Source organism: Triticum urartu, unplaced genomic scaffold (genome assembly GCF_003073215.2).
Source record: "Triticum urartu cultivar G1812 unplaced genomic scaffold, Tu2.1 TuUngrouped_contig_6213, whole genome shotgun sequence".
NCBI lineage: Eukaryota > Viridiplantae > Streptophyta > Magnoliopsida > Poales > Poaceae > Triticum > Triticum urartu.
The window spans coordinates 1-14,465 of record NW_024116955.1 but is presented as its reverse complement, the minus strand read 5'-3'; the positions used below and the strand labels follow the sequence as shown (position 1 = coordinate 14,465).

At 43.9% G+C, this 14,465-nt stretch overlaps 4 protein-coding genes across 4 annotated transcripts; 3 read left to right on the top strand and 1 right to left on the bottom strand.

Annotated features, from left to right (window-relative positions):
* Window positions 1-3,076, top strand: LOC125530304 (cell division cycle-associated protein 7; the record flags this gene model as incomplete). Its single annotated transcript, XM_048694699.1, is given in 5 exon segments — window positions 1-86; window positions 798-1,034; window positions 1,369-1,452; window positions 1,944-2,073; window positions 2,267-3,076. Coding segments are annotated over 5 exon segments (1,008 nt in total), but the record flags the coding sequence as incomplete, so codon positions are not given.
* Window positions 3,077-4,641: 1,565 nt separating this feature from the next.
* Window positions 4,642-7,626, top strand: LOC125530300 (tudor domain-containing protein 3). Its single transcript, XM_048694696.1, has 6 exons — window positions 4,642-5,005; window positions 5,251-5,418; window positions 5,936-6,182; window positions 6,486-6,641; window positions 6,741-7,003; window positions 7,108-7,626. The coding sequence occupies exons 1-6, from the start codon at window positions 4,736-4,738 to the stop codon at window positions 7,255-7,257; spliced, it is 1,254 nt and encodes a 417-aa protein (XP_048550653.1). The 5' UTR covers window positions 4,642-4,735; the 3' UTR covers window positions 7,258-7,626.
* Window positions 7,627-7,831: 205 nt separating this feature from the next.
* Window positions 7,832-10,501, top strand: LOC125530301 (protein PGR-like). Its single transcript, XM_048694697.1, has 5 exons — window positions 7,832-8,193; window positions 8,284-8,397; window positions 9,380-9,602; window positions 9,690-9,938; window positions 10,034-10,501. The coding sequence occupies exons 1-5, from the start codon at window positions 8,030-8,032 to the stop codon at window positions 10,163-10,165; spliced, it is 882 nt and encodes a 293-aa protein (XP_048550654.1). The 5' UTR covers window positions 7,832-8,029; the 3' UTR covers window positions 10,166-10,501.
* Window positions 10,502-11,695: 1,194 nt separating this feature from the next.
* LOC125530302 (serine/threonine protein phosphatase 2A 57 kDa regulatory subunit B' kappa isoform-like) lies at window positions 11,696-14,457 on the bottom strand (the record flags this gene model as incomplete). The annotated part of the gene is given in 2 exon segments (XM_048694698.1): window positions 11,696-12,396; window positions 13,668-14,457. Coding segments are annotated over 2 exon segments (1,147 nt in total), but the record flags the coding sequence as incomplete, so codon positions are not given.
* Window positions 14,458-14,465: the final 8 nt, after the last annotated feature.

Sequence of the window (14,465 nt, the reverse complement as noted above, 5' to 3'; positions counted from 1 at the left end):
CGGAGGCCGGAGACGCCGGGCTCCCCCGACGCCGCCGCTCCCAGGATCAGGACCGCCTCCCCGATGCCGGCACGCCGGTCTCTCAGGTTCGTTTGCAGCGGATCTATCTTCTTGGCAAGCTTCTCCTGTTCGGTTTATGGAAGGAATCCACGGACTTCTTGTACAGCTTATTGTTCTTGCGTTCATCATTTTCATCCCACTGCAAATGCTCTTCTTGTGCAGCTTATAATTCTTGTGCGTCTATCATCAAGTATGAACATGCTGATTTCGTTCCCCTTTTGCAGTATGAATGTGCCATTTTTTTTCATGTTGTATAAATTTGCTAGTATAACGCCGAATCCGGTATTCTGTCCGCTATTTACTTCCATATATTCCCCTTCCTGACCGTTTGTTTCATTCTGACCACTACTTTTGGCAGTATTTTAATGCTTACCTTCTAAGGTTGGCACCTCGAATCCAATGCTTACCTTCTAAAATTGGCACCTCCAATACTTAGTTTCCTGGAATAGGTTGATTTCTCAAGGGATATTTACAGTCCAGTTCATGCCACAAGTTCAGATCCAATAGTGGCAGTCCTTTTACAGTACATCAAGTTGTTTTGGGGCGTCTTTTTTTTCAACGGTTTAAGTTAGGCAATACTACAGAAGAATTCTTGTAGTTATGTTGATTGAGTTTAAGCTAGTTGGTTGTTAACTTTCGATATTCATTTCCTTCAATCCTCAACATTCATTCACCGCAGGCGTACCTTTCATGACATTAATGTGGATCTTACTCTTTTGCGATCATGTTCAATTTAGGTTGAAGAGCGTGGAGCCAGTTAGATATGTTGAAATTTGCGAAAAGAGGGAGAAGGGTCTTGATGGTGGAAGGCATTTCTCTATTGAGGAAGGGTGCAAGGAAGAAGTTTACACTGAAGAGCATGAGAAGCTTTTAGGTACATGTGCCACACCCTGGACTCTCTTTGTGGACGGTTATGGCAAGGATGGGAAGCGCATCTATGATCAAGTGAGGGGCCAAACCTGTCATCAGTGCCGGTAAGTTTTCCCCCAAGAACTTCTAGGATTGGTGTAACTTTTCTGCACGTTCCTTTGCTAGGTCGTTCTTGTATGTGCAGTTTGCTGAACTTATAGCATAAATAGCAGCATTAGGATGAACATATAACACATAGTGTGTGGTAAAAAGGGTCTGATATTCTTAGTGTAAAGAGAATGTAAAAGGTAACAACACATGGTGTTGGAAGCTATTGCAGTCGCAGCTTGTGGTGTAACAGAGAAGTTTTCTTGAGGATGCATGATGTGTTTAGTAACTTTGTTTTTGTTTGTCATCTTTTCTTAACCCTGACACAAGCATTATCCTTCCATGATACAGCCAGAAAACTCTGGGTCATCATACAAGATGCTGTAATTGCCAGATTGTCCAAGGGCAGTTCTGTGGAGATTGTTTGTACATGAGGTGAGTTCTTTTTCAAAAAATTGAACATGAACATTCGCAAATGAAACATACAATTTTCTGTTAATTTACTGCGAGCAGGCATGCTTCTGTGAAATGTTTGTTACCAATCTGTCTGGTAATATATGATTATGCATACATTGATGTTTTGTAATAGGGTTTGTATCTGCATCATAAAGGTTGATAGTATTCAAGTTAGATGAACAAAAAAACGAAAACATTCTGACTTGCAGTTTGTGAAACATATATGATTTATAGTGTTCAAGTTATGCCATCTGAGGTCCTAGTTCTGATTATTTGGAAAGCTTGTGGGATGAAAACAGGGAGGGCTGGGGAAATTTTGATCCTGAATTGAACTGAATCCCCCTAAATTCTCACTGGTTCCAAATTGATAGTGAGATTTCACCTCCATTTTGTTACTGCAATGTTGTAACAGAAGGATTAGCATATGGCTGTGTATTTTTCATTGGACTGACATTTTATAACTAATGCAGGTATGGTGAGAATGTGCTGGAAGCTAAGAGCAATCCTAATTGGACATGTCCAGTTTGCCGTGGCATTTGCAATTGCAGCATCTGCAGAACTAAGAGAGGATGGTTCCCTACTGGTAATGCGTACCGGAAGGTAATATACAGCATATATGCTTTCAGAATGGAATGAGATAGTGTTTCCATGACTGTTAGTTGTACTTTTAAATGACCAAAGTTGGAAGAAACATAATAGAGCCAAAAGTCACAATCATTTACTGGGGTTATACTTTTTTTGTTGCTAATTGCTCGAACAGTGCTAAGCAAGCAGGTGTTTTTCTATGATGCAGGTTGTCAGGCTTGGGTACAAATCTGTGGCACACTATCTCATTGCAACAAATCGGGCAGGAGCAAACTCAGGGGATTCAAGCTCAGCTGACTCCTCAAACGAGCTGCCATCTGCTGATGAGGTCTCTGAGCACGCACCAGTTGCCAAGCAGGATGCTGATCTGAGCAGCAACACGATGAATGATGCTGGTGAAGTTGAGCAGAAGGAAGGAAGAAACATGAAGAAGAAGGCAGCAGCTGTCAAGGATGAAGCCAAGGCCCCGAGGAGGAAGAAGATCACTGCTGATGTGGTCTGCAAGGATGATGGCAGGAGCGAGTCGGGGGTGACATTTGATAACCTGGAATGTCACCAGGATGTCGGCTGCGTCACTCCATCTAAGCCGGAGTTGAAGAAGAAGAGGAAGTGGGTCGAAGCAAGAAGCCCTGACTGCGTCGCGAGCAGGCTGCGCTCCCGATCTGCTCCCAAGTCATGAGCACTTGGATCATATGAGGGCTGGCGACTCCTTTTGCGCAGGCGTATCTGTCGCTGGCATGGTTCTCTGGTTGGTGGTGTGTTTTGGTTCGTTGGTCGTCGTTTAGTTGCTGTAGGTAATTGCGGGAAGCAATGATGGACGTGCCTGGTCTGGTGTGGTGTGGACTTGCTATACCATTTTGTTGTGACCTTGACGCTCTGGTTTATCGTGTTGGCCTATCAACCTAGTGTTTCCGTTCATGCGTGTTGTGATTAGCTATTTATGTTGTGTTCATCGTGTGTCCTGTGTAATTTGATTTTTTATATATCTCTTAAAATGTGTCTAGCAGTCAGCTTTAAAGATCTCTCCTTTGAATCTCACATGCACAAAACAGTTGTGTTTTTGTGCATATTCGATCTCTCTGCATCAAGAACTGCCTCCACGATCACGGACTGTCCTTATTTGTCCTGACTCCACAACCATACGAGATGATTGTGTGTATAGGAGGAAAAAGAAAGAAGCATTGCTCCTTTTGTCTTTAAATTATTTTCTAGTTGTAGTTGGTGCCATAATTTTCTCATAGCCAAAATTGCAGTATATCTCCAACCATTCTCCTATGTCGCGACCGGACAAGAAACACCGCCCAGCAGGCCTTCCAAATCTCCATTTGTTTGGGAATGAGGTTGTCCACGGGGCTGCTTAACCCTAGCTAGGCTAATCAACCAGTGTCAATGATGTTGGCTACTCCGGTTGCTCCTGCACTTGCCCACAACCGTGCCTCATCTCGAATGAGGTCGAGAAGGCATTGTGTGGATGGGCGAATGTTGTCGAAGATTGCTCTGTTCTGGTGCTTCCAGATCTCTCAAGCCGTCAAGGAGATGATAGCGTTCAGCCCTTTCCGCATAAAGGGAGGTGCGGATGCGCTAGAGCGCGCCCACCACCCCAAACCATCCCAAACAAAACATACCCTCTCCCAATGTGCGCCCTCTCCTCTCGAGTCTTAGGCGCTCGCCTGTTTGGATGTTGGGTCAGCAAAGCCTGTGGGGCTGCCCGCGACACCATTGTCAAGCATCAAAAGAGGGAAGACGAGGATCACGTTAGTCGACACAAAAGCCTCATGGATGCCGATGCTAAGGAATGGATCATCAACCCGCGGAAAAAGAAAACGCTTGATTCATTCATTTTATTGGCTATGTACAAATTGTTACATTTTATTTGTCGTCAATCATGTTAGCTTGTTTAAATTGTTGAATTGTTTTAAGTTGTTGTGTGTTATACTCCCTCCATTTCAGAATATAGTGCGTCCGCGCTTTTCGAGGTCCAACTTTGACCATAAATTTAACCAACGAGATCAATTGCGGCGGGAGAAAAAATTATATAATTGAAAACTTCTTTCAAATACGAATTCACTGACATAATTTTTGCTCCCACCGCAATCGGTCTTGATAGTTAAATTTACGGTCAAAGTTGAAGCACGGGGATAGAGGAAACATTACATTGTGGAATGGAGGGAGTATTTGTTATTGAATGATCTATGTGTATGATCTATATGGGTTTGAAAAAGGTAAGATGGGTGGAGGGGCGTTTTTACTAGGACGAATACATGAGGATCAAACCTCTGCTGTCTATGGTCATGTCCGAACATTCCATGGATAAATAGAGATTTTCAAATTAGACACTTGTCTTTGTTCTTGGAGACGATCTTATGGTATACTCCGCGTACTTTGGAGTATACTTTCTTTATGTCATAAATTTTTTTTGTCACTACTCTCTTCTTCTTTTAACATGTTGTCGCTGTTCTCTTGGCTATAACTTTGCTGTTTCGCTTTAGAAAAAAGAAAACTTTGTTGTTTAGCTCTCAGTACCACCCGCTTTCCTTGAGCGGTTACGGATTTCCGGAACCTGCCTTGGTTCTCTGTCCACAGCAAAATTGTCAGTGCGCCTCCTCTGGAACTTCCAAGTTCCTACGGTCCTACCCGTGACCCAAACCTCGCCGTAGAGCTTACCCCGCCGACGGCGATGGCGGCGGAAGCGTCAAGCTCGTCGGTCTTCCCCGAGGGGGATTCGCTCCTGCGGCCCCTCGCCGCGAGCGGGTGGCGCTTCCGTGACACCTTGGACGAGTCCATCCAGGCCCTCCTCCACGCCTCCCCCTCCCCGTCGCCGGAGGCCCTGGAGGCCGACCTCCTCGACACGGACCTGAGGCTCTTCGGCGGGAAGTCCCTCCCCGACCGCGCCGCCGCCACGGCCACGAAGCGGCTCTCCTACCTCCACGGCCCCATCGTCCTGCAGGTACACTGCTGAAGCCTGAAATCACCATGCCCAACACTTGTTCTTAGTTTTCAAGTCGGGGAAATACCTCATTTACTTATGAATTACGTGGCTTGGAAGGAAATAGCTGTGTTGGCTTGTCAAACAGTGATCTTATTAGCTTTCATTTTGGCCTAGTCTGCATTGTACTAGTGTTTGAGCATATGCTGTCTGGGATGTGTTTGATCCACTTTCTATGTTAACCTTTTCATTCGAAATTTATACAGGTAGTTTCTCTAAGGGATATATATAGCAGCAGAGTCGATGCCTCCTTTAATAAGCCGCAGCAACGGCGCCTTCTGCGGTTTGGCCTCACTGATGGTATTTCTGAAGCAGTGGCCATTGAGTTGTCCCCTATCCCGTTCATCACAGAAGAGATAGCTCCAGGCACAAAGGTTAGTTAACCATATTTTCTGTCTCAAGGTTCTACTCGTGCAGCGGCAATTTCTGTTGGCATTCTTTTATACTACCAGAGGCAACATGCACAGTCACCGTACGTACCTGGTTTAATAAGCGTGTATATGTGCCGTCCTAGACTGCTATTCAATTTTGCTTATCAATTCAACTTGGATTAGAGACTAGAGACAAGCCTGGCAAATGCGGAGTACTTACCAAGCAGAATGCTCAGTTATTCCACTCATCTAGTATTGAATATAACATAGCCAATCGTTGTAAAACAAGATACTGCTCTATGCGATCAGTTGTGAAATAAACTACTTGAAATGATGTGTGGTGCAGCATGAGATTGGGTTAGGATGTAGTATTACTAATTCACATTGGTTCTCTGTCCAACAGTCTGTTCGAGTTTGCAACATTTAAAATAGCATACAATATCTGTATTTTTTGTGCTTTGGCTACGTGTTAAATATTGACTTTTGTATGCATTTTCCGTTTTCTCTTTCCACTCTATAGATTCGTCTTGAGAACAAGATTCCGGTAAATCATGGCATATTGTGCCTAGGTGCAAAAAATGTGACCGTCATCGGGGGAACTGTCCAATCTTTGTATGAGGAATGGAAAATGAACCAGAAATTCTCGGGCTTATCACGCCCAGTATTGAGGTTATCACAAGATGACGATGGAGTTGGGCCTCCACCATTTGAGAAATTAGATATCGAAGCACGTCCAAACAGGACATTCCAGTTGCAAGCATACCCCGGTAACGTATCATATTTCTTCTCTTTCTGTTTCTTCTTGTATGTTCACTAAAATGATGTCATTAGGCGTAGACGTGTAGCTGTGTACTTTCAGGAAAGATAGCATCTTAAGTAAATAGGCGTAGGATTTTGTATTGGACTCAATTTGTGAAATCCACATATTTGGAAGATTATGATGTTCTGAACTATTTCCTCCAGAAAAAGATTTCTCTATGTTAGCCGTGAGCAGCGACATTTTTGTAAAACCTTTGGTGATGTAGCTGTAAGTTGTGAGCCACCCTGACTTATATCTTATGTCGTAGCAGACCAGAAGGGTAGAAACTTGGGAGTTGCTCATGACCACGTGTCGGTTAATTCCAGTTCAAAACCTACGAATGAGGGTTCAAGTAACATGAACAGAGAGAATACAATTAGCAAAGCTGAATCCAAACAGTCTACTGCAGATATCAGACCAAAAGAAGGTTGGCCTCCAAAACCCTAGTTTCATTTTGTTTAAATTTACTGGGCATGATTTTTGGGGTGCAGATAGAACTCAGAAGCTTCTTCATTTGCATTCCCAGTAAGCGAAGCTGTCCCTGTTCAGAACCAAGCTGCTGCACAGAAACTACTGCAGAAAATGGCTATGCCCGAAGATAGGCCTGGTCGGGGTCGATTCAAGGGCAGGAGCAAGCAGGAAGATACCCCGGTCTTTACCCTCGATGAATGGGAGAGGAGAAAAGCAGTCGGTTCGGTGTCCGCAGCAGAAAGGCATATACAAGACACCAGCCGAGACGAGGAACTGGCAAGGCAGCTCCAAGAACAGCTAGATCTAGAAGACTCCCACGTTAGTTTCGACTCCCATCTCATATCGCTTTCCTGTTAAAAAAGCATCCAGTAATGGCGGTCCAGAAATATTGTTTCATTAAATGGCTATGTGATGTCTTTCAGGCGATGCCCGTGACTTCAGAGGCCGAACGCCTGCGGATGAACATGTTCAGCTTCAACGGCCCTGAAGAAATGGGTGGCGGGAGAAGAGATTTCCGAGGACGCGGGCGGGGAAGGGGACGAGGGCGAGGTCGAGGCAGGGGAAGATTTTAGCCCAGTTTCAAAACTGTGTTTTTTTAGGGTACTCCAATCTGCAGAGTGGTGGTAGTATAATAGTAGTATTGATGATCATCATCACCTTTTGAAAAGGAGGCAGTAGTGGTCATCTTAAATCCCTCTCTGGTATCTTATGAGGATGATGATGACCTATTAACTCTTTATTAAGCATGTTCGTTTCACTCTTGAGTTGAGTTGCCTCTCACCTGATGCTAGCTAGCAAAATGTCAAGGGTTCAGAAACAAGGCAAACAACATGTGTATTTTCCATGGAATTTTTTGATTTTACTCATGGATTTGTGGAATCAGCAGATGTTCTGAACTGCAAACTGTTGCAGTAAATCAAACCTTTTTATGACTTGTTTCTTCTTCTGTGTTTTTACCCGATTCTTCTGTTTATATTATAAAATTGGTCTGTAGTTCCTGATGATAAAGAAATTTGTAAAAATCCTACTATCCCACAGGACATTCTGTGGCCTATTCGGAACAGTACCAAGTCCAAGTCTTGCTGAAAAATATGGGTATGGGTTACAACTCGGAACAACGTCAAGGTGGTTCCTGGAAAAAGTCCAAAACATAACGATCTTCTCCTGTGAATGAACTCTTAAACCTGAAGGAATCTCACAAGGAGACTCACGAGCACGAGCGCGAGAGACAGTGCAGCAAGCCACCTTCGCCTTCGCCCCGCGCGCTGCAGCTCCAAATCGACCCCACGACCAGCTCGAGAAAGCAATTGGGGATCCCGAGGGCGCAGAGGAAGGATCGCCGCGATGGATCCGGCCGGCGTCAACGGCGGCGTGTGGATCCGCGCGGCGGTGGCCGTCGCGGCGGGCGGCGCGATCGCGGCGCGCGCGGTCCGGCGCAAGTCCGTCGACTTCACCGCCGTCTTCGCGGGCGTCCCGGCCATGGTGGCCCACACCGGCGCCGGGTACAGGTGAGAGGGCGCGCGCTTAGCCTGGAGAAGATCTTCTGCCTTTTTCGTTGGACTCCTTCGTGACGGGGATCTCGGCTCGCGTCTCTGCAGGTTCGCGGGGCTGCTCCTGGTGTTCTTCTTCACGGCGTCGAGGGTGACGAGGACCGGCGAGGCGAGGAAGCGTGCGCTTGATCCTGAGTTCAAAGAGGGGGGGCAGCGCAACTGGTGAGCCCAGATCGCTCCTTCCGTTTCTCTCTTTTATCATCTTTGCCAATTAATACTCTGATGAGGGGATGTGGGCAGATCTTGGGAAGCTGGTCTTGGTATTGTTAGGGATGCTTGCTTTCGATTATGTACTACTCGTAGTGCTTTGATTCAGTAACAACTTCGTTGCTCCACTCCCACATGTGTACGATGGATAAAACTGGTTTATGATGGCCCATGGGATAGAAAACTCAAATGAGTTCGGTTCCAATTATAGAGCAGCACGATGACATAATATCTGTCAAAAGAGAATTCACCGTTGAGCGGAAAACGTTTGTAATTCAAATGTTGAAAAGAAGAATTGCGAGCCTGAGTAGTATTGATGTCAGTGTGAGCCTTTTTGTGGAGAAGAATGGATTTTATATGATGATTATGTGAAAGACAGAAACCGGTGTTAATTTGCATGGATTCATTTTACAGAAGTGCTAGTGTGGTTCTACTTCTGTAGAGTTTAAACCTGAAGCATGTGGTTCAGTTTGCATGTGAATAGGAAACTTTAGTTAGAACAAAAGCAACTTCTTCTGTAGAGAACGTCGAGAACTTACGAGGTCTTCAATTATGTTGGTTTAATTTGGCGATATTATCTTGAGGTGTGTCTATTCTCTTTCAGCCCAGTAGCTGTATTTTTGGTTCCTGCATCAAGTTGAACCATGAATGAACTTTTGCTAGAACACCGACTAAAAAGCATGAATATTTGCTACTTGATGCAATCTGTTACACCTTCCCCAGAGAGTTCTCCAATTGTGAGATTTGACTAGATATTTATAAAGAAGGTGGAAAAAAAACTCAACATATCTAATGAGATGCGGAAGATGCCTATGTTTGTATGTTTCTAAATTCGATCAATATTATGACCTCCTTTGTTGAGATAAGACGTCTTTCAGCTTCAGAAAATTCCCTTCTGAATCTTTCTAATGCAGGTCCGCACCACTCTTATTGGCAGGAAGCAAGTCTTGTCAAACAGTGGTATCGCAAGTATCTTGGTAGTCCTGATAGCACTAATTACTGGAGGTGAAGACAAATGCTTGGATTCAAAAGAGTCGGGTCTTGTAACTGCCCTTATTGGTGGTGTTATTGGACATTACTCTTGCTGCAATGGTGATACATGGTCTTCTGAGCTTGGCATACTTAGCAAATCTGAACCACGAATTATCACAACATTCAAGGTATGAACCAAATCTTCTTTTCTGATTGAACAGAACTTCAGTATGAATATACTCTCACCTTTTTGTTTTGACATGAAACTTCGTTAGAGGGTGCGGAAGGGGACCAATGGCGGGGTAACCATAGATGGACTTCTTGCAGCAGCAGCAGCTGGATGCTCGATTGGGCTTGCATTTGTGCTACTAGGATTCTTAACAACCCAGTGTGCTTCTGATGTATTTTGGAGGCAACTGCTAGTTATACCCTTAGCTACAGCTGCTGGCCTATGTGGAAGCCTGATCGATTCATTACTGGGCGCAACAGTTCAGTACAGCGGATACTGTCGCGTTCGCAAGAAGGTATTACACTCCAAGCATTGTAGATGTTTAAATACCGTAATCATCTTTGAGCCATAATTTGATTGTTTGTTTGGCGCTGTATTATGCTGCTGTAGGTGGTTGGAGTAGATGGTCCAACAGTAACGAGGATTTCTGGAATGAATATACTGGACAACAACGGCGTCAATGTAGTGTCTATCTTCTTGACGAGTCTGCTTACTGCCTTGGTGTGCACATGCATTTTCTGAGGTCTATTTGGCTTGTAGTGGTAGCACGACATTACAGAGGATAACTAGGAAGGAACACGATTGGTAAATTAGAGCACGTAATCTCGAATAGTGGTGTCGTTCATTTATTTACGATCGGTGATATTGGGGGTTGTTGATTTAGCATTAGTGTGTTTCACACCAAGTATAGACATCTAATGTAAAAATTCAGTTGTAGTTATCCCATTCAGATGTAACACCGAATATTCGGAAAGAGGAATGGTTCTACCAGAATATTGTTTCGCCGAAACTATTTATTTGTATAGGCCATTTGATCAGTTTATCTTATGGAGCTTATAAGATCACCTCCTCAATTAACCAGAACTTGCTTATTTAATTGGTACTCCCTTTGTAAAGAAATATAAGAGCGCAATCACTACTTTAGTGATCTAAACACTCGTATATTTCTTTCCAGAGGGAGTACATTACAAGATAACTGGAATATTAAATCCTGCTTAATCTCAACAAAACTACTCATCTACCAAATGTTCTAAAAGTTGGGCAGTTTTGCACCTACCTTGAAGTGGTTGCCCTACTCCACATAAAGATAGTGGGACCCAGTTTGTGTAATGTACAAAATCTCAAGAATGCATTGCAAATAATCAGAAGATCCCATTATACAAATACATGCAAACAATCACAAGACATTTAATTAAACTAAAATCTTGATCATGCCGAGGAGCAAATTTCACATCAGCCGCAGCAAGAGGCACTCGAAGGTCTCGCAGCAGAAACAGCAGCAAAGATAGAAGAGAAGGCCAAGAGCAAAAGCAAGCAAAGAAGAAGATGGAAGGGGTCAGTCAGATGGCATCCATGGTTGGCGCCTTGAGGCTCCTCTTATAGGGAGCTCAGCTCAAAGCTCAAGTAGCCTCCCAAAAAAAACTAAACTCAAGCTCAGGCTCCACCTGCAACATGCCACCCTGAGAACAATCGCTGATCAGGCCTCGCACGAAGCGATAACTGCGAAGAGTTGGCGGGGATCTATGGTTTATTTGGATATACCATTTCAGCTTTAGGTGCAGGTGAGAATGACATAGCTTGTTCTATGGATGTTTTCTTTACGTAACCCTTTGAGAATGTGTTTGTCATGTTCTTTTTTCATGAGATCACATGAGCATAGAAAAGGCACAGGAATAGAGCAAGTGGATAGCCTAAGCCCAACAGCTGCCAAAAGGGATATTCATGAGATTCCAGCAACTCCTGTTTTCTTCCTCTATCTACTCCACATTGTTCATGTTGTTAGAGAAGGCATTTTGTTCAGAAACAAACAAGTGAAATCTCAACAAAAGGTACAGTAACTTGCATATGTTGTTAGAGAAGGTGTTTTGTTCAGAAACAAACAAGTGAAATCTCAACAAAAGGTACAGTAACTTGCATATGTTGTTAGAGAAGGTGTTTTGTTCAGAAACAAACAAGTGAAATCTCAACAAAAGGTACAGTAACTTGCATATGTTGTTAGAGAAGGCATTTTGTTCAGAAACAAACAAGTGAATCTGACATTATATTACACTGTAAAAAGAACGGAAATTTCACATACAAAAAAATGGCTGCAAAATTGCCACTCCTCACATACAAAGTCAGTAGCGCCCACTCTTCACAGAACACTGGGGGGTAAATCTCGATCAAGATTTTGCCAAGAAAGCAATGCCCATTACTCGAGAATTCGCCGCAAAAATAACCAAAAAAAATCAAGAATCCATTGTCTTCGAATCAACAACTATTAATTACAGACTTTGTGGCAAGGGTGGGGGTTTACAAAGGTAACAAAACGCCTTCTGTATCCCAGAGAAGCAAGCAACTTCATCTAGCTAGCTAGGAAGCAAGGGAAGGTGGGGTGGAGTATATTTGGACCCATGTCATGTCACGGTGGGGATTCTCGGAGGGGCTGCGGAAGGGGACGCTTTGGCTGGTTGGAACGCAGGGTCAGCGTTCCGCTCCAGTTGCTCCCATGTGAGCCTTCGACGCTCCTCCGCCGCGGCTCGCTTCTCTTCGTCCGCTTGGAAGTTGCTCTGGCAAGACAGAAGCAATCTCTCGTCCATGTCGAAGAACATTTTTCTCACATTCATAGTAACGTTGAGAACCGATTGGTTCCAGTGCAAACGTGCATTTCTCTCCAGAGCTGGGTATACGATTGGCACAATCACTTGACGGTTTTGGGAGATCATATCGAACAAATGTTCATTATTCCACAAGAATAAGGCTCTCTCAGCAACCTGCCAAAAGACAGGGAATAGATTAACTCTTTTTTTCAAGAAAAATGAAATCTTAACAAATAACTGGGCCAAAAACTGCAAGAGAAGACCTGCAATACTTGTTCCAGGACATGGAATTGTCATGAACCAAGACAGTCGTAGTGCTACTAGGTCATTCATAATCTTATATTTATGCACTTCTCTAACATGAAACTCGATGGGGAGAAGACAGTATACATAAAAAATCTTCTGATGTTCTTTCCAGAGCAACTGCTATTAACTACTCCCTCCATCCCACAATATAAGAATGTTTTTGACACTACACTAATGTCAAAAACGCTCTTATATTATGGGACAGAGGGAGTAGTATTTTAGTAGTCAATGCCAATCACTGATTTGTTTCCTTTCAAGCGTTGAGCTATCAAATACTGTGATGTTTCAGTCCAAACGACGCCCTTAATCAAATCATGGTTCTGTGGTTAGCATATCCCAATAAATTGATTAGAATATCAAATGGAAAGCAGAATTCTAACTAATTGATTGTCAAGCTCCACAAACCCCAGGATCTGATTTATTTGGGTGGTTGCAGCCATAATTTGTACCATGACATGACCTTATAGGTTATCAAACAGTTGTGATCATCCTAACTTGTACCTCAACCAATATATTCTGCCACATTAATTGGGCCCAGTTTCAAGTTATCTGCCTTTGGATTGCGGATTTCACCTTTTTGTGACTGTGCAACCACCCAGATATAAGATAGAGCCAAAGTAATAACGTGGTATTTCATGTCTATATTTAAATGTGAGTGGTATACTCTCTACAGACTTCCAAAGTGAAGTGCAGGCCACCAATTGCACCAGAACCAACAAGGCGAACAACTGAGGTGTTTTGTCCCACTTTAGCCAACAAGGAATGAGTTTAACCACTGATCAAATAATAAACAATAATGACTATGGCATAAAAGGTGCATGGGACCATGCAAGTAACACTAGCAAATTTAAAAGGTGCAAGGAAAAGGAAAGAGAACAGGCACATTCTTCGACTAAAAACCTAAAATAAGCAATAGAATGCACCAGTATACAGCTTCGCAACTACTCTACAAAATAATGGTGATGATAACTTCCTACCAGAGGACACTCATGTTAAATTCTTACTGATGTTTCACAAGCTTTTCTTGTTTCTTGTCGGTATTTCTAACCCTAGCAATTGTTGCAAGACAAAAAGCAATTGTTACGGGGAGACACGGTTTAGGGACAAATATTAATCAATGGCTTGGGGAAGAAACTTGCCTGAAAATGGGAGCTATTGAGGCAAGTCGCAATCCTCCGGAATAATGGCACCATGCACTTCTGAAACTCAGCCATATCAATCAACTCAAGCACTTCTTCTAACTCCCCCAAGAACATCATCTCCTTCTGACTATTTGTAACCGGCCAGTACTTCAACAGACCCCTAATCACAGTTCCTGCAAGCTTGGGTTCCTTCTCTATAAATTGTGTTATGCAGTAGGTCAGCTGCGGCAGATATACACCCACTGTCTTAGGCTTGTGAAGTGGGATCAACGCTTTCCATAGGAACAACTTATGCTCCTCCTTCAATGGCTTTGCAAACCCACTTATCACGCTGCCAAACACCTCCAGCAGCTCGGATATCCCATTGTGATGATCGGCCTCGGAGACGAACCTATAGAAGATATTGCTCACGGCCTTGCGGATGAACGGTCGGTTTCCCATGAATTTTCCATATATCCTGTGCAACACTGTCTTCAAACAGTCCCTCTCTCTGGGATCATCAGAATCAAACAGGTCAAGCAGCTTTGAGATGAACGAACTGTCCACATACTTCCTAGCCACCTTGGGGTCAACAAATGGCGAGGTCACAAACCGCAGAAGCAATTCATACACAACTTGCAGGTGGTACCAAGAGGGGTCGAAGAAGGGCTCGTCCTCCTCCGTCTCCGACGCGGTGCTGCCTGACCGGACCTTGGGCGGGAAGACCCTGAAGAGGTTCACAGCGAACATGCGCACGCACGCCGACATCATGGCCTCCGTGAGGGGCTCCTCGGCGGCGCCAATGGAGCCGACGAG

Bases quoted from the DNA above. Each gene is read 5' to 3' on its own strand.
- LOC125530300 (XM_048694696.1), top strand. From the start codon at position 4,736: ATGGCGGCGGAAGCGTCAAGCTCGTCGGTCTTCCCCGAGGGGGATTCG. The intron at 6,642-6,740 runs GTTGGCCTCCAA...TTGCATTCCCAG, and splicing joins AGATATCAGACCAAAAGAAG to TAAGCGAAGCTGTCCCTGTT. The intron at 7,004-7,107 runs GTTAGTTTCGAC...GATGTCTTTCAG, and splicing joins TAGATCTAGAAGACTCCCAC to GCGATGCCCGTGACTTCAGA.
- LOC125530301 (XM_048694697.1), top strand. From the start codon at position 8,030: ATGGATCCGGCCGGCGTCAACGGCGGCGTGTGGATCCGCGCGGCGGTG. The intron at 8,194-8,283 runs GTGAGAGGGCGC...GCGTCTCTGCAG, and splicing joins CACACCGGCGCCGGGTACAG to GTTCGCGGGGCTGCTCCTGG. The intron at 9,939-10,033 runs GTATTACACTCC...ATGCTGCTGTAG, and splicing joins ACTGTCGCGTTCGCAAGAAG to GTGGTTGGAGTAGATGGTCC.